This window comes from Scardinius erythrophthalmus (genome assembly GCF_964197995.2).
Source record: "Scardinius erythrophthalmus genome assembly, chromosome: 25".
NCBI classification, from domain to species: Eukaryota; Metazoa; Chordata; class Actinopteri; order Cypriniformes; family Leuciscidae; genus Scardinius; species Scardinius erythrophthalmus.
Window position 1 is genome coordinate 7,515,708 of NC_138245.1, and position 18,836 is coordinate 7,534,543.

At 36.4% G+C, this 18,836-nt stretch overlaps 1 protein-coding gene across 3 annotated transcripts in view; it reads left to right on the forward strand.

Annotated features, from left to right (window-relative positions):
• Nucleotides 1-518: 518 nt before the first annotated feature.
• gtpbp3 (GTP binding protein 3, mitochondrial) overlaps nt 519-18,836 on the forward strand; it is a 24,612-nt gene continuing 6,294 nt past the window's right edge. For all 3 annotated transcript variants that reach the window (XM_081358133.1, XM_081358134.1, XM_081358135.1), the window contains exons 1-7: nt 519-809; nt 893-1,134; nt 2,874-2,960; nt 3,313-3,515; nt 7,053-7,125; nt 8,544-8,687; nt 18,493-18,658. In XM_081358133.1, coding sequence (XP_081214259.1) covers nt 757-809; nt 893-1,134; nt 2,874-2,960; nt 3,313-3,515; nt 7,053-7,125; nt 8,544-8,687; nt 18,493-18,658 — 968 coding nt within the window. In that variant the 5' untranslated portion in view covers nt 519-756. The remainder of the gene's footprint in view (nt 810-892; nt 1,135-2,873; nt 2,961-3,312; nt 3,516-7,052; nt 7,126-8,543; nt 8,688-18,492; nt 18,659-18,836) is intronic.

Consider the following 18,836-nt stretch of genomic DNA (forward strand, 5'->3'; position numbering starts at 1 on the left):
GCTAGAAGGTAAACACCGTGGAAGCTGCATTTTTGGTTGTTTGAACTATATTGTACAGTATGTTTTTTAAATATCCAAATTTGCTGTTCATTTAAATAGTTCTGCTATTTGACAAATTTATTTTAAAGTGTACAAATATTACATGCTGTCTCTCAACTAATACAAGTCTTGAATGTAGTCTTAAAACTATACGTATAATAATTGGAATTAGAAAATATTGCATTAAATAAATCACACATTTTTAACTCCCTGGTAACACTATGGCAGCATTAACAGTCTACTATACTTCTCGTTTTCTGTTCCATAAAACATAGGAGTGAACTATTCCTGAGTAATCTATTCTTTAATAACACGTTATAAAACTACATTAAGGCTAATCAAATCAACAAAATGTGACAAATATAATTTCAGATTAAATATGCCACACTCAAAGACATTACTGAGACTAACTGGAACTATACTGAATATATGATAACTTGTGAATTCAATATATGAGTAGTTGAATAGATCCTGTGAGTGTCACACGGAGAGAATTGTAGGGCGCACAAGGGGAGAGACTTTTATTTGATTGACAGTGAAGCTGGCGAATGGCAAGCATCTTTGCTCGCACGTATAATGACACGGACAAATGAAATTTGCCTGAACAAGATCAGTAACTAACTGACAGGAAAATAATGCTCACGTGGAGCGACATGGCAAACAACAATGTTTAATTTAGGCGGGTTATTGATACACTAAACGTTTCAGGTCATTAACATGCACTTTATCAGCGGCTGGAGAAGAAGTGCCGCTGTCATAACTGCTATAAGGTCTCTTGCATCTGGTCATAACCCATTCAGGGTTTCTACTACTTTAATACGCACAGTAAACATGACTGGTTTGTGTTTGGCAGATCTCTTTCAGTGAAGAGGCTCTTGTGTTCTGTCGGGTCGGAGGATGACACTATCTTCGCCGTGTCGTCGGGTCAGGGCAGGTGTGGGGTGGCGGTGGTCCGGGTCAGTGGTCCGGCATCAGCACACGCTGTCCGCAGTCTGACCCGAGGTTTCCCCGCAGCTCGGGTCGCCAGCCTCCGCAGCATCACTCACCCGCAGACCAGAGAGCTGCTGGACCGCGGCCTGGTCCTGTGGTTTCCAGGTCTGATGACCAGTTTTAAACGCAGAATAGCCTGTTTTTTCACATGATCTTGCTAACACCCTCAGTCTAATATATGGGTGATTCTTCCTTTAATGGGATCTTAGGATGGCTGTAAAGAAAACAAAAAAGTCATTCTAGTCTTAAAGAGTTCTAGTCCAAAAATAAAAAATTCTTTCATTTCTCACCCTCATGTCGTTACAAACCCGTAAGACTTCTAGTCATCTTCAGATCACAAATTAAGATCTTTTTGATGAAATCTGAAAACTTTATGTCCCTCCCATTGACAGCTACGCAACTACCACTTTGATGCTTCAAAAAGTTCATAAAGAGATCGTAAAACTAATCCATATGAATTGAACTGTTTAGTCCAAATTTTCTGAAGAGACTCCATCGCTTTATATGATGAACAGATTAAATTTAGCCTTTTATTCCCATATAGACATTCATTAACGCACATATTAGTTATACGCACGCATCAGTGCGTAAAGCAGGTTTGTTTGAGCTTCTGTTTATGTTCGTTGACCAATATTTATATGTGAATAAAAGACTAAATTCAATCTGTTCATCATATAAAGCAATCTTTATCTATTTAAGGAAGCAAGCATCAAATCAAAGTGGTAGTTGCGTAGCTGTCTATGGAGGGACAGAAAACTCTCATAAAATATCTTCATTTGTCTTCTGAAGATGAACGAAAGTCTTATGGATTTGGAACGACATGAGGATGAGTAATTAATGACAGAATTTATCATTTTTGGTGAACTATCCCTTTAAAGGATCGACTTCAATAGCTTACATTTTTTTAGTGTGCATATTTCTATACATTTTCCTTATTTCTAAGAGCATTGAAATGTTTGAATTTGCCATCATTTAATTTAGGGTCCCTACTCAGACTTTATAACTTACCAGGACAGCAGAGTGACATTTGTACAGAAAAGTCAGTTATTTTAATATTTATGCGTTATGATCTGTAAGCAGCTTTATTAGGTGTTAATTTAATTTTAAATTAAAAATGGTAATTTAGAAAGAAAATAAAATAAAATAGAATTTTTTTAAATAATCTTTAAAATCTGGACTGGTCCAAGTTTTATTCAACTTTTTCTATAAAAACTCACACCTCATTTAAAATCCACACCCTCATACTTTATGCCAAAATTCATTTGTAGGTAGATTTATTATGGGGCGTGTGATAAATGTGTTCATGTTGTTGAAACATAGATTAAAGAAGTTTATTTGATCAAAATATGTGTAAAATAACCATTTTCTATTTTTATTTTAAAATGTAATTTATTCCTGTGATCAAAGCTGAATTTTCAGCATCATTACTCCAGTCTTCAGTGTCACATGATCCTTCAGAAATCATTCTGATATGATGATTTGATGCTCAAGAAACATTTCTGATTGTAGGAAGCAATTGTTGCAAGGTTGTTGTGCTGCTTAAATATTTATGTGGAAACAGTAATATATATATTTTTCAGGATTCTTTGATGATTAGAAAGTTCTAAAGCACAGTAGTTAATCGAGACAGAAAATATTTTCTAACATTATACTTGTCTTTACTGTCACTTTTGATCAATTTAATGCATCCTTGCTGAATAAAGGTATTAATTTATTTAAAAAACAACAACAACAACAACCCTAAAACCACTAAACGGTAGAATATATGTAATTTGCTGTTGCTACAATATATAAATTGGGTATTATTCCTACCAAAACATATTTCACTCTTTTTGCTCTTTCAGGTCCTGGTAGTTTCACGGGAGAGGACAGTGCAGAGTTTCACATTCACGGGGGTCCTGCTGTCATTAGTGGAGTCTTACAGGCGCTTGGTATGTTTAAGAAAGATCAGTCATTATTGTCCCACAATTGTTCTGGATAATCCTTCGTAAATATATATTTTTTGAATGATTAGAAATGTATGTATCGTGCAGATGACAGCTAGTTGTTGAGTCACCATTTTAACACTAGATGGCAGCATCTGTTTTGTATCTAGATTAAAATCTAGCTTTTTATTTCTGATGTATTTACTCATAAAATTGTCATTTCATGCAAAATAGCACTTTATGTACTCATAGCTTTTATCTTAATTGTAGCTTAAATGTCTTTAAGTAGTGCTTTGGAAGAGGCTGCATTCTTGAGTTCATTTTATTTTAAAGATGTCTTGTTTTGTGTGTGTTTCAGGGAGTTTGCCAGGGCTGCGGCCTGCAGAGGCGGGTGAGTTTACCCGACGGGCGTTCTGTGCTGGAAAGTTGGACCTTACTGAAGTAGAGGGTCTAGGTGACCTGATCCATGCGGAGACAGAAGCACAGAGGCGTCAGGCTCTCCGACAAATGGCGGGAGATCTGGGCCGCATTTACCAAGACTGGAGAGTTCGGCTTAAACGAGTAAGAAAAGGATTCATCAGGGTATAACTTATATTTTGAGAACTTCTTCATGTCCCCATATTTTAAGTCATCTGACCCCCAAAGTAACATAGTTCTCCAGGGGTCAAAATGGCACCTTTGTGCAAAAATATTGGCGCGACATCCTAAATAGCTTTAACATGTTTATCAGTAAGAGGACAGGAAATTCCGGACAGATGCTATATACATGCATAATGTGGGAATTGTTTAGTGGTGTACGTGTTTGATGGTTCCCTAATGATAAGGAAACAATGCTACAAACAAAAACTTCTGGGTTTTGTGAGCAGAACACTTAAAATTGCTCTAGGGGAACTGTCCCCGACTTCCTGCAGTTAGTGTACTGTATAACGCTTTATATTTAAAAAAATTAAAATACTGGGTTTCTGTGAGCCTTAAAAAGTCTTAATTTGCCCTTACACAAATTACAGCTTTAAAAAGTTCCCAAATCAGAGCAGAAAGTCTTAGGTTCATAAATTCATGCCATTCAATTTTTCATGCATTGCAAAAAATGTATATCTTCCTCAGTATATCTGTCCTGTTTTCCAATACAAATATCTAGTCTTGAAAAACTGAACAAAATCAATTGATCAATTTTACAGAAAACAAGACTAATCTCCAGTAAATGCATCTTGATTTAAGAATACAAGACAAAAATACTGAGGAAGAACATCACTTTTTTTGCAGTGTGTTCAGAAAATACAGTTAAAGATATTCTATATCTTCATATTCATATTCTAGTGTTTGGGAGCAGAGGAATCAAGCAACTTTTTTTTTTTGTAAAATGAATAAAAAAGTAATGATATCTGTTGAAAGTTGTATTTTCGAACTTCTTCTGAACTTTCCCTTCAATAGATTACTTAAAATTTCTTTACTTGGTCTTAAAAAGGTCTTAAATTTACCATTATAAAACCTGCAGAATCCCTGAAAATAAGTTGGATGTACACTACTGTTCAAAAGTTTGGGTACAGTAAGATTATTTTTTTAATTAATGCTTTTATTCAGCAAAGATGTATTAAATTGATCAAAAGGGGCAGTGAAAACATTTTTAATGTTGCAAAAAATTCAATTTCAAATAAATGCTGTTCTTTTGAACTTTATGAAAACAGCACAACTGTTTTCAACATTTGATAACAATCAGAAATGTTTCTTGAGAAGCAAATCAGCATATTAGAATGATTTCTGAAGGATCATGTGACACTGAAGACTGGAGTAATGATGCTGAAAATTAATCACTGGAATAAATTGCATTTTAAAATATATTAAAACAGTTATTTTAAATTGTACTTAAAATGTTACAGTATTGTTGTTTTTCCTGTAATTTGGATCAAATAACTGCAGCCTTGGTGAGCATAAGAGACTTATTTTTCAAAAACAACAACCTAGACTGATTGAAGGAGGGAACCAAGTCATATCTACAAAACAGAATATAAGAGAACTATATCAGTTACACCCCATTTTTATTGCATCAAATAACTAACTAAAACCAAACTTATTGAAAAACAAACACTTGAACATCAGCATGATAAGAACTCTCTAAAATTACACAAACCATCTTCGGAAAGTAATTATTTGAAGAGTAATTTTTTTTTAACTTGGTAGTTTTTTAATCTGTGGCTCGCATCCCATTCGATTACATGGAGAGGGTGGGGTTTGTGACCTATACTGGAGCCAGCCACAAGGGGGCAATCAAAATGTTTTGGCTTCACTTTTCAGGACGTGTGCGGCACACTTGACTTGGACCTATAAGCAACCATCCAAAACACCCTAGCAACTGTATAGCAACATGCTAACAAACAATGAGAAAACTTTCACAACCGTGTTGCAACTCCTTGACCACCACAGTATGGAATCTGTGAGGAGCAAAGCACTCAGTTTGCTCATTATTCACCTCATATTTGTAATGCATGAAATAAATGCAGTTTGATTGATAGATTTGTAATAAGAAAAGTCCTTGTTTCCCTTTAGTGTGAGGAACAGAGGCAGAGTTGGCTGTTGTACATGATTTATAAGGCAATAGAACACTTGCAAGTGTGTTTTTATAAGAGGTTATTCTTTTTTTATTTAAGGTCTTTTAAATAATTACAGAATGTATTGCTAGATTGGGCAGTGTTGTCACTCTGTCACGGTTGGTGTCCATCTATTGTTTGTGTGTAAGAGTGTGCTGATTGCAGACAGGACATCCTGAGCAGGGTGTGTGCCAAGCCGTCAGAGCCCTCAGGACCCAGTGTGATGTTGGCTAATGGTTTGTGTGAAGACTCCTGGAAGGAGCTTTTTGGTTACAAGCACTTCATTTCAAGGTCTTTTTTCCCCTTATTTAATTGTGGAAATAAACATAGTTTGGGGATTTTCAAAAATGTAAAACAAAGGAAAGTTGTGTTGTAAAATGAATAAGAAATTCTTAAAATTCTGCAATATTTCTACACCAGTAATCATACAAGCAAATTTGTGTCAGATGTTCTTTCTTCCATTGAAGCACAATATGCTCTTTGGATCATTCTCAAATTATGCTGGATAACATGATCATCATGTTTTGCACTTGTGGAGCTCATGCAGCTGCTTTTATTAAAACAAAACAGTGACATATTAAATACTAAGATGTTCTGATAATCATGGTAGTTTCTCAGACTTTTCACTTAAATTATGCTGAAAATGTCTATTATGAAACAGTTCTCGCCCTCAAATTTGTTTGGCTGAGTTCTCCAATCTTTCCATCTTTTTTCTGAATCTTTCACTCAACCAGTTTGTTCAAGGAACAAAACAGACAAAGAAACTGGGAATACAATATAATGTCTAGAATTTAGAATAGTGTTCAAAACCTTGAGGTCAGTAAGTTTAACATTTTTTATTTTTAAAAATGTAAAAAAAAGAAGCTTTTTTAAATATTCTTATGGTTTCCAAGGCTGCATTTATCTGATCAAAAATAATACAAAGTAAAAATAGTAATATTGTGAAATATTATTACGATTTAAAAGAAACATTATTTTTAATTTCATATATTTTAAAATGTAATTTATTCCAATGATGGCAAAGCTGAATTTTCAGCATCATTACTCCAGTCTTCAGCGTCACATGATCCTTCAGAAACATTCTAATATGCTGATTTGATGCTTAAGAAACATTTTGTCTTATCAATGTTGAAAACAGTATGTCCTGCTTAATATTTGTGTGTAAACCTTGATACATGTTTTCTTTGATTAGTTCAAGTTAGACATTTCAAAAGAACAGCAAATTTGAAATAAAAATATTTTGTTACAATAAATGTCTCTTTTGATCAAACTGATGCATCCTTGCTGAATACAAAAATGTATTTCTTTGCAAAATCACAAAATTAAAACAAATTAAAAAAGAAAAAATCTTACTGACCCCAAACTTTTGAATGGTAGTGTAAGTTACTCAAAATCAACTTTGCCAAATATCTAGCTAGTTTATTGAACTGTTGCCCTAGCATTTGTGAACCTCTAAACTACATTCTATGGAATTATGACTCAGTTGTTGTACGTGATTGTGTTTTCAATCTAGTGCTTGGCGCACGTGGAGGCATTCATCGACTTCAGTGAGGATGAACTCATAGAGGACGGAATCTTAAATGACGGTATGTCTCCTCAAATGCATTGGTAAAAACACTGATTCATTTCCAGGATGTTTTGTGAGAGTTTCCTGTTAGTATTGACCTCAGAGAAACCACAGCAGCTGTTGAGAAAGAATCAAAACCATTGAATGTCGCATTGAGAGGCTATATAGAGACATAGTCGTAGTGCCTGAAGAATACTTGCATGTACAGTTGTCCAATCTGCCATCATTTGTCCAACGTTACTCGATGTTTAAGTGTTATACAGTGCTATGCATAAGTTTAGACACCCATGCTAAAGTTGACTAAAAAGAGGCATAAAAAATCATCTTTTGGAAATTGAACTTAATGCCTTAATTTAAAAAATTAGGAAAAATCCAACCTTTAAGGACACCAATTTTCTTTGTGAATGAATAATGTATCATAAATAAATGTTCTTCCTTAAAATACAGGGTGCATAAGTTTGGACACCCCTATGATAAATTCCCATAGAGGCAGGCCGATTTTTATTTTTAAGTATTTTTATTTTTTATTTTTTTAGGATACTATGCATCCTGATAAAGTTCCCTTGGCCTTTGGAATTAAAATAGCCCCACATCATCACATAGCCTTCACCATACCTAGAGATTGGCATGGAGTACTTTCCATAAGATCATCTCTCAATGCAAATCAAACCAGCTATTAGGCTAACTGAAATAAAACCATGCCAATCTCTAGGTATGGTGAAGGCTATGTGATGATGTGGGGCTATTTTAATTCCAAAGGCCAAGGGAACTTTATCAGGATGCATAGTATCCTAAAAAATTAAAAAATAAAAATACTTAAAAATAAAAATCTGCCTGCCTCTATGGGAATTTAACATAGGGGTGTCCAAACTTATGCACCCTGTATTTTAAGGAAGAACATTTATTTATTTACGATACATTATTCATTCACAAAGAAAATTAGTGTCCTTAAAGGTTGGATTTTTCCTAATTTTTTAAATTAAGGCATTAAGTTCAGTTTCCAAAAGATTATTTTTTATTTCTCTTTTTAGTCAACTTTAGTATGGGTGTCTAAACTTATGCATAGCACTGTATCTATATTTCTCTGGAGAATTGAGGGATTCTTTGTGCGTCAAGGAACAAACCTGTCACAGACCATCTCCTTCCTCTGAGAGTTACAGATGGGCTGTAAAGCTACTGATAGAGGTCATGAAAAATATCCTTTCCCCTCCACTTGACACACTTCTAGAGTGCAAAAGCTCTGTGAATTTGTACATGATCAGTATAAATTATGTTTTATCCATGTCCTTTAAAGTTAAAGCCCTTATGTTATTTTAAACATTGCATTTCAGTTTACAAAATGTAATATTACAACATCAGTTTGATAAATTAGTTAGAGATGTTTGGATGTTGTTTTTCAACCCGGATACATTGAACTGAGTGTTTTGTCTGCTGCAGTGGACACAGCTGTTCGGCAGCTGCAGAACGATATGGAAAACCACCTTTCAGATCAGCGGAGAGGAGAGCGCCTGCGCAGCGGTGTTCAGGTGGTCATTGCTGGAAGCACCAACGCGGGCAAGAGCAGCCTGCTCAACATGCTCAGTAAGATCAGACATCTGACGTGTCAAATAGAAGTGTTGAATTAAATGCTTGCTTCAGGCAGATCAGTGCTTCTCAACAGAGTTGGCTTCAGGCCCCAGATTTTACATTTGATATCATGTGTGTGAAGACCCAACAGCAGCACATTATCTATCATACAAAAGTAAAAAATAAAAATCCATAAAATCACACACGGAAATGTATTTTATTTAAATATAAATAATATATTAAAAATAATAATATTATATATACAGTGGGGAGAACAAGTATTTGATCCACTGCCGATTTTGCAGGTTTTCCCACTTACAAAGCATGTAGAAGTCTGTAATTTTTATCATAGGTACTCTTCATCTGTGAGAGACGGAATCTAAAACAAAAATCCAGAAAATCACATTGTATGATTTTTAAATAATTAATTTGCATTTTATTGCATGACATAAGTATTTGATCACCTACCAACCAGTAAGAATTCCGGCTCTCACAGACCTGTTAGTTATTCTTTAAGAAGCCCTCCTGTTCTTCACTCATTACCTGTATTAACTGCACCTGTTTGAACTTCTTACCTGTATAAAAGACACCTGTCCACACACTCAATCAAACAGACTCCAACCTCTCCACAATGGCCAAGACCAGAGAGCTGTGTAAGGACATCAGGGATAAAATTGTAGACCTGCACAAGGATGGGATGGGCTACAGGACAATAGGCAAGCAGCTTGGTGAGAAGGCAACAACTGTTGGCGCAATTGTTAGAAAATGGAAGTAGTTCAAGTTGAGGATCAATCTCCCTCGGTCTGGGGCACCATGCAAGATCTCACCTCGTGGGGAATCAATGATCATGAGGAAGGTGAGGGATCAGCCCAGAATTACACGGCAGGACCTGGTCAATGACCTGAAGAGATCTGGGACCACAGTCTCAGAGAAAACCATTAGTAACACACTACGCCGTCATGGATTAAAATCATGCAGCGCACGCAGGGTCCCCCTACTCAAGCCAGCGCATGTCCAGGCCCGTCTGAAGTTTGCCAATGACCATCTGGATGATCCAGAGGAGGAATGGGAGAAGGTCATGTGGTCTGATGAGACAAAAATAGAGCTTTTTGGTCTAAACTCCACTCGCCGTGTTTGGAGGAAGAAGAAGGATGAGTACAACTCCAAGAACACCATCCCAACCGTGGAGCATGGAGGTGGAAACATCATTATGACGGCAAATCAATGCCAATAAAAAACGAGCGCACAACTGATGCGGGCGCGCGCGGTAAATGACTTCCGCGAGAGGATAACAGATCTACACGCGAAGAAACGGGAACTCGCGAGCTCATTCAAACCCTGCGTGCGCGCATAACATCATCTCTGCACGCAATACAAGCCCTCGCGCGCGCGCATGATCATTCCCCACGCGCTCGCGCTTGATCTGTTCTCGCCTGCTGCTTTTGCTCGCTCGAACAATTTTATTTTTGGCAGTCGAGGGGCGGGACTTACTGTTTTAATAACCTCAAATGTCATTGGTTACTTTTCCCCTTTTCCAGAAGTCAGTTGCGATTGGACGCCTGTCCAATGACTCGTAATTCACTTAACTTGAGACATGAGACATCACTTCATTTGTTTTATTTATTGTGGTTTATTGATGTGTAATGTGATTTAATGCATTGTTAATACAGAATAGATTCTTACCAGATACTTTATTAACAGAAAGTCTTATTGCATTGTGTCGTTAAGAAATATTTAGGCTAGACTAATGACACATACATTTTAGGTAATATAAGTGGTTAATTATGTTTTCTATTAAATGCAAAAGGGGTTCTGGCTTCTCAAGTTAAGATACAGTAGCCTACACAGCATGAATTAGCTTACATATGCCTTTTCAGAATTTGCTACAAAATATAGAGGAACAAAATTAAACCCAGCAAATTAGATATTAAAATATTATATAGTGATCTTAACCATCTAACTAATAACCTAATAAGAGAAAGTATGAGGCAAGTACAGTACACCATATAAATGATTACACCCCATCTGAACATAACATATCTTTAAAAAAAAAAAATGTCCTAGACCTATAAAGAAAAAAATTCTGAATTTGTTTGGGTTTCAGAGGGGTGTAATTATTTATGCCTTCTATTGTATCTTGAGAAGCCAGAATCCCTTTTACATTTAATAGAAAATATAATAAACCACTCAAAATTGACATAAAAGTAATACACAGGATGATAACAAAAAGCTTACACAACAACTCTTGAATATTGATATAAACAAGTAATGTATCTTTCATCCAAAGCCCTTGTTATATTTGCAACTATTTTATGGTCACGTTTTACATTTCTGAGGTTCACAGAACTAATATAATTTTGGTTGGGTAAATGCAAATAGTGGTGAATGAGAGTAGTGGTAATGTAGTGGTGATATACAGCAAATACAGATGAAACTCGAAAAGTTAGAACATCGTGCAAAAGTTCAAAATTAGAAACAAATTCAAAATTAGAATATTGTGAAAAGGTTTTCATAAACTGTAAGACATAATCATCAAAATTATAACAAATAAAGGCTTGAAATATCTCACTTTGCATGTAATGAGTCTATATAACAGGGGTGGGGAACGTCCGGCCCCCGGGCCGTAACCGGCCCGCGAAACAGTTTGATGCGGCCCGCGAGTCAATTCCTCCCAAAAAAAAAAAAAAAAAAAAAAACTTCAGAAACAAAAATCTCAGCAATTACTTTTCCTGTTATAGAAAACACAAAATAGACAAAGTGGCAAGCAGCACGAGTCCACGAGCCGTGAGAGCAGGGCGAGGCCAGTAGCGCGAGAGTTAATGAGTCACCTGCGCGCCGCATCGGTTTCAAGTTTCTCACGGATGAGCTTCGGAGGCGCGCGGGCCGTCCGGTTTCAAGTTTCTCACTGATCAGCTTCGGGGCGCATAAAAGGATCGGAACGAAGACAGCGGAGGACCAGGCATGGACTTTACTGTGTGTGCGTGTGCGTGTGTTGCGTGTGCATGTGTGTGGTAGTCGTCCACGAGGGGCTGCTGCTTTTACTTTCGTTTTGTCATTTGCGTATTAAAGTGGAATGAGTAGCCGACTAAAAGTGGCCGACAGCAAGTGGAATGTGTGGCCGACTAAAAAACTATAAGCAACCCAATTTGTCTAGATCTGTATTATTTCCTTTGTATAATGAGCTTAAATATTGCTGCGCAGTCGTGTGATTTAGTTTGCTTGATTAACATTATTACAATGTATTCCTATTTAACTCTGATATGTAGCCTATATATATATATATATATAAGGTCCTCGAATGTGTTGGAATATTTCACCAGCATTAGCCTTTTCACAGTTTGTATCACTCCGCTTGTCTTTGTTTGCGCAACTTGCATCATTAAGCCAGTAGGTGGTGACAAGTGACTGTCTTTATGAGTGAACAATTGAAATTTAATTGAACTGATTTAATAGTGACAAAAACATTGATTAACTCAAGAAAGAAACAAGTTGCTGAAACCAATCTTTAATGCTAAAAAGTTTACATCTATGCAAAATAATCCTTGAAAGATTTCTCATTTAAGGCCATTCCTGTTTGGAATATGTGATTGTGTATTGTCAACAATAAGCAGAAACATTTTGCATTTCCATTTTGTAGTGTGGATCATTCATTTCAACATTTATCCTCATTCTCATGTTTAAGAATCTGTTATCTTGACAAATAATTTATGCTAGCCTACTACTGCCCACTGACATGCTTTTAAAGCTATTGTTATCAAAAAATGTTGGCCTTCAAACACCTTAAAATGCACATATGTAGGTCCGAGAAATCAAAATTTTCTCGGGGGAGCATGCCCCCGAACCCCCCCTAACTACCGCACATTTGAATGTGTGTGTCTGTGTGGTAATATGGGCTGGTGTGGCTACAGTGCCAGGATGGAATTTTTTAACCAGTCTCTGACTTCTGGAAAAGGGGAAAAGTAACCAATGACATTTGAGGTTATTAAAACAGTAAGTAAAATTGTTCGAGCGAGCAAAAGCAGCAGGCGAGAGCAGATCAAGCGCGAGCGCGTGGGGAATGATCATGCGCGCGCGCGAGGGCTTGTATTGCGTGCAGAGATGATGTTATGCGCGCGCGCAGGGTTTGAATGAGCTCGCGAGTTCCCGTTTCTTCGCGTGTAGATCTGTTATCCTCTCGCGGAAGTAGGGATGGGCGATACCACTTATTTTGTTTTCGATACGATACCGATACTTTCAAGGCCAGTATCGCCGATATCGATACCGATACCGATACCTCTAAACTGAACTTTTAAATTTGAAAATTTCTTAAATTATTGAATTACTAAGATTAAAATGGGTAATGATACCCACTTGACATTATATATTAAAGGCATTTTAACATTCAATATACGCCGTAATTGGAATTTATTAGATTATATTTTTATTTACACGTGATTACAATGTTTACTTGTAGTGGTAACCATGGAAATCTACAAAATATTATGTGACTAGTTGAACTATGATCACTGTAATGTTAATTTCCATAAGGGACTGCCACTGACCGGCTGTTGCACCCATAAAATGCAACCTTTTATATTCTGACAGTGTATGATTTATATTAAAATTAGTTACAGAATAGAACTATGAACTTTTAACATTCAAAAAACAATTTATTTGCACAAACTATGTAGGCTATAATTTAAATTAGTTTATTGTGAAATAGCTCAAACATATGATGTTTTTCTGTCTTCTGTTAATCATTGTTCTGGGCTGCGTTTCCCAAAAGCATCAATGGTTTCTCGAGATACTTTTGGGAAACGCATCCCTGTTTGAATGTATTGTCGGCAGTGTGTGATCGCTCTCTGTGATTGATTGCTTCTGACTTGCAGCATTTGCGTGTGTTCAGATAAGCAGGAAAATAGTTATACTACACAATTATTTGCTAAACATAGGTTATTCATCCAATTCAATGCATATTGTACACATTAAACTTCTTGTCAAATAAACAAAATCACTGGTAAAAAAAAACAAATAAAAAAAAAACTGTAGTATCGATATTTTTATTTGAGTATCGATACTTTCGATACTCGACGTCAGTATCGATGTATCGATACTTTGTATCGATACGCCCATCCCTACGCGGAAGTCATTTACCGCGCGCGCCCGCATCAGTTGTGCGCTCGTTTATTATTGGCATTGATTTGCCGTCATACATCATTCTTTTCTGCAAAGGGGACAGGATGACTGCACCGTATTGAGGGGAGGATGGATGGGGCCATGTATTGCCAGATCTTGGCTAACAACCACCCTCAGTAAGAGCATTGAAGATGACTCGTGGCTGGGTCTTCCAGCATGACAACGACCCGAAACACACAGCCAGGGCAACTAAAGAGTGTCTCCGTAAGAAGCATCTCAAGGTCCTGGAGTGGCCTAGCCAGTCTCCAGACCTGAACCCAATAGAAAATCTTTGGAGGGAGCTGAAAGTCCGTATTGCCCAGTGACAGCCCCGAAACCTGAAGGATCTGGAGAAGGTCTGTATGGAGGAGTGGGCCAAAATCCCTGCTGCAGTGTGTGCAAACCTGGTCAAGAACTACAGGAAACGTATGATCTCTGTAATTGCAAACAAAGGTTTCTGTACCAAATATTAAGATCTGCTTTTCTGATGTATCAAATACTTATGTCATGCATTAAAATGCAAATTAATTACTTAAAAATCATACAATGTGATTTTTTGTTTTAGATTCCGTCACTCACAGTTGAAGAGTACTTATGATAAAAATTACAAAATCAGCAGTGTATCAAATACTTGTTCTCCCCACTGTATATATATATTATGTATATATACTAAAAACATCCAAAATATGAAAGAACACCTTAACATATAAACAAAAGTGCTAAAAAGCTACAAAAGTGATTGTCTCTTTGTATTTTGTTGTTTGATTAACATTAATGACATGGCTGCAGGAACATTAGGCTGCTGTTACTTTAAGACCGAATGCACTGATCCAATATAATGATACGCATTAATTTTCTTTCGCAATTGTTTATGCTCACGTAAACCACAAGCAACTGTGTTTACGAGGATACTCGCCTAGATGGGCATTTTGACATCATTTTGCGTGTATGTGTACGTTCAAGCACAAATAGAGGCGGAAGAGAGCTGAATTCGGTGTTTGTGTGCGCACAGAAAAACAGTGCGTGAGTTCCAAATTGAGCTCTTTTTCACGTCTTCTTGCACTCAAATGGCTTTAAACGGAATGGTTAAACTTAGCAATTAATCTAAGAATCACATGCGTTTCGAACCGTGGTGCCTGGTCAGTATGGATCAACTACTATTCCTATACTAGACATCGCATATCCTGCTTTGTGTGACTATCGCGGATGCGCACATCGCGATATTCAATGCTAAAACAATATATTGTGCAGCCCTAATATGTATATATTTGAATCCAGTGATTAAAGCACACTGTTTATCTATGTTGCAAGTAAAACCACATTTAATCTAGGTTGCATTTCCTTTTACCTCGCATAGTTTTGTTCAGGGTTTTTAATGTTATGTTATCCCCTATGGTTTAGCTACCTGACTATGCTAGCTTCTACCAAAACGACAGATGAGTTAGTGCTGAAGGTTTTTATTTAATGTACGGCCTTTTATGTTACAAAAAAGGATATTAAAAGTGTTTTCTCCTCCCTAAAGCCTTTTTGTTTGCTTAAAAACTATGCACCATTATATAATTAGTTGCAATTTTTAGCTGGCATCGCAGGAATAAATTACATTTTAAAATATATTTAAATGGAGAAAAGTTTTACTGTATTTTTTATCAAACAAATGCAGCCTTGGTGAGCAGCATAAAAGACTTCTTTTAAAAGCGTGAAAAATTCTTACCATCATGTTTTTACTTTAAAATGGTTAAACACATTTTAGGGGCAAAAGTGTCTTATTGTCCTATGACAGAAGGTTATGATTGTGATAAATGCACATATTATCTTTCACACTCATAAAGTGACACCGTACGGCCTTTAATGACGTTTATCTCTGATCTCTGACCTCTCCAGTAGCGGGGGGATGTTTGGATATCACCACACTTCCTGCCCAGAATTACCCCACATTCATCAGGCCTGTTATTGTGTGTTTTGCTGGAACACTGAGCGTCTTGTGCTGTCACTTCCTGAAGAGTGTGCATTTAATTAAGCAATTTGTGAATTCTATTAAAAGCTGAAAGCTCAAACTTTTATGATAATTTAACATCTTATGTATTTGAAGAATTGAGATTCGCAGTAAACGGCGTAGAAGATTTTAAGATAAAAAATGTATGCTGATTTTAAGATTGATACGTTTTATAAACTCTTTAAGGAAGTTCACACAAAGACCGCTTGAGTGAAACTGGCCTCTTCCTTCCAGTAGACATATGGAAATATACTTTAATTCCGGACTAGACCAGAATGGAACAAAATAGAACACGTTTCAGTACAGCAGTGAAACATTTCTTCAAACTTTCTTCTGCTCAAAGAAACTGCAAAGCACAGCACTGGTTTATTGCGTTGATTTATCTGCAGTTATTTTGGTTCAGCGCTGAGAAGCAAAAAACAAAAGACAAAAGGACTAGAGTTGCTAAATTTGATTTATTCAAAGGCTATTCAATTCTAGACAGATCATAATTAACATGCCATTCAGAACAAGACAATAGATCATTAGATAATGAAAACATTCTATGTTACGGTGTAATGCTAATAAATGAAACACTTTTAAGGTTTGAAACAACAACTTGTTTCCCAGTTACACTCACCACTGGACTACCGTTTGATAGCCAGCTAACATTTAAACTGGTTATCTCTTATGTGGACCATGCACAAACATCAGATTCTTCAGAAGATGATTTAAACCATTTATTTATGGACCTTCACATTATTGGGGTACTTTTAATGCAAGCATGTATACATTAAACTTATAAAGTTATATGAGCAAGGGTACTTGCCAAAATTAGACATAAAATATTAATAGCGGTCATAAAATGCAAATATGTGACTATGCTGTATATAAAAATAACTTCTGTAAATATGCCACTATAATGTTTACCAGCGAGCTGTATAATAAGCACATTTGTCTTAACTGAGATAAAGAATAGCCATTACTTTGTTCATAGCACACGGTAGCATCTGGATTGGGGTATTGGAGTAACAGTAAAGTTAGGGTCATGGTATAACTGTGGCTTCAGAAACTGGCGCCACTTTTTTTCAGTGCTTTTAGACATTACTTGTGCTCAAGGTCAAGGTCAAGTTACACAAGTCCTTTTAAAAAAAAGATTTTTTTTGCTGATATTTCTACAAATGTCAGTTTTTAAATAATACATGGAGTTTGTTTACTATGCAAAATCAGGGTAACAGGGTTAAGTCAGTGTCTTAAAAGAGAAGATATTTTAAATGTCAAAACAGAATCCACTACCTGAAATGATTTATTTTGATAGAATTCTTTGATTTATACAATAATCCATTTTTAAGAGGATTTTATGATGGTAACAGTGTTGATGCATAACAACATATAAAATGATATAACTTCTAAAGTATTGAGGATGCAACTTAAAGTATTTGTAATAATACCTGTACACATCATTTGTGCTAAACACATGAGTGATGCATCAGATTATTGCAGCTTTTTGAGAAGATGTTTGTTGTTATGATTACTTATGAATGATCAAATTTAAATGTTCATTTGAAGGATGATTAAACAATTGAAAAAAATTCCATAGATTTAAACTAAAAGAGATACTGAGCCATACATTCATAATAGCATAGCTTTTGACTTGGGCAAATAAGCAGCTATTAAACTGACATTTTTATGTGTGTGCCAACAGGAGAGCATGTGTATGACCTTACACTTTTACTTACAAGTCAATACATTTCAAAACTTACTTGTTAAACCATTTTAGGCTTGGCCCATTTTTTTTTTGCCCAGGAGTGTATATTGGAGTAAAACGGCTTCTCGAACAAGAAAAAATGTTGGACAGGACTTGAAAGAAATTGAATGGATGGTTGTGGTTTGCTATTGCTGTTATGTCATGTGTGTGACGGGTTGTCTCGCCCTCACTCCGGTAAACATCATCAGAGAAGAGAAGAGATGTCGCTGCAAGAGGAAGGAGAAGTTATTTTAATTAAATTAGGCACATAAATAAATACAAAATATGTATAATATTGATTTCATGATGACTTTAAGTTGAACTGCAATTTATGTGGAATACGTTTATAAAAATCAAATATAAAAATTGTACACATTGACGTTTAATAAATTGTTCAAAGGAGCATTTTAGAAATTGTCATATGTTCACATTTATGATCATTATACACGTCTTTTTACATTTCTTTATATTTTCTCCCTTAACTTTTGCTTCAAAAGTGGTGAACATTTTGTTTTTGTACAACCCTTACAAATCTTTTTTTTAAGCTCCATTTTTAGGAGATGTCGCCTAGGGTTATCTCATCTAAAGAGCTGCATATGTTCCTGCTCATGCATCTTATTTGCCTTTCACCGTAACACTGGTCTGTTAGATGTTTCGTTTCCACAGGATATGAACTTTGTGTTGTTTTGTGTACTTGCAATCACCACATTTAAATATAGTTAATCTTGGTTTTCTTGAAGTCTTGTGGAGCTCCTTCGGTAATACCTTCTGCCCTCCATCCTGAGAAATGAAGGACTTCTGAGAAGTCCTAGAACAAAACGTCTCACGGGCCCCCCAACATCTCGTGAACTAGTCAATTGTCCTTATAGGTGCAACTTGAGCATTGCTGTTCTTTGTTCTCCGTATTAGTTTCTGAACTCATTTGAGTTTCTTCTGTCACTGTGCAGCTCAGCGTCCTGCTGCCATAGTGTCTGCCACCGCCGGGACCACCAGAGATGTGGTGGAGGTCCCTCTGGACATCGGGGGCTATCCTGTGCTGCTGAGTGACACAGCAGGGTTACGGGACACCACAGACAGCGTGGAGCAGGAGGGCGTCCGGCGCGCCCGTCAGCGGTATGTATTTTCGGGCACGTGTGGGAAAATCAAGGAAGAATAAACAGGGGGGCATTTTTGCGCAAATGATGAATATCGCCATCCTAAAAATGGCCTGTAGAGGGGAAATATCTTTCAAGTGTTTTTGCCACTCATTGTGCCTCGCAAGGGGAAATGATCTGTTTATTCACAGATTTAG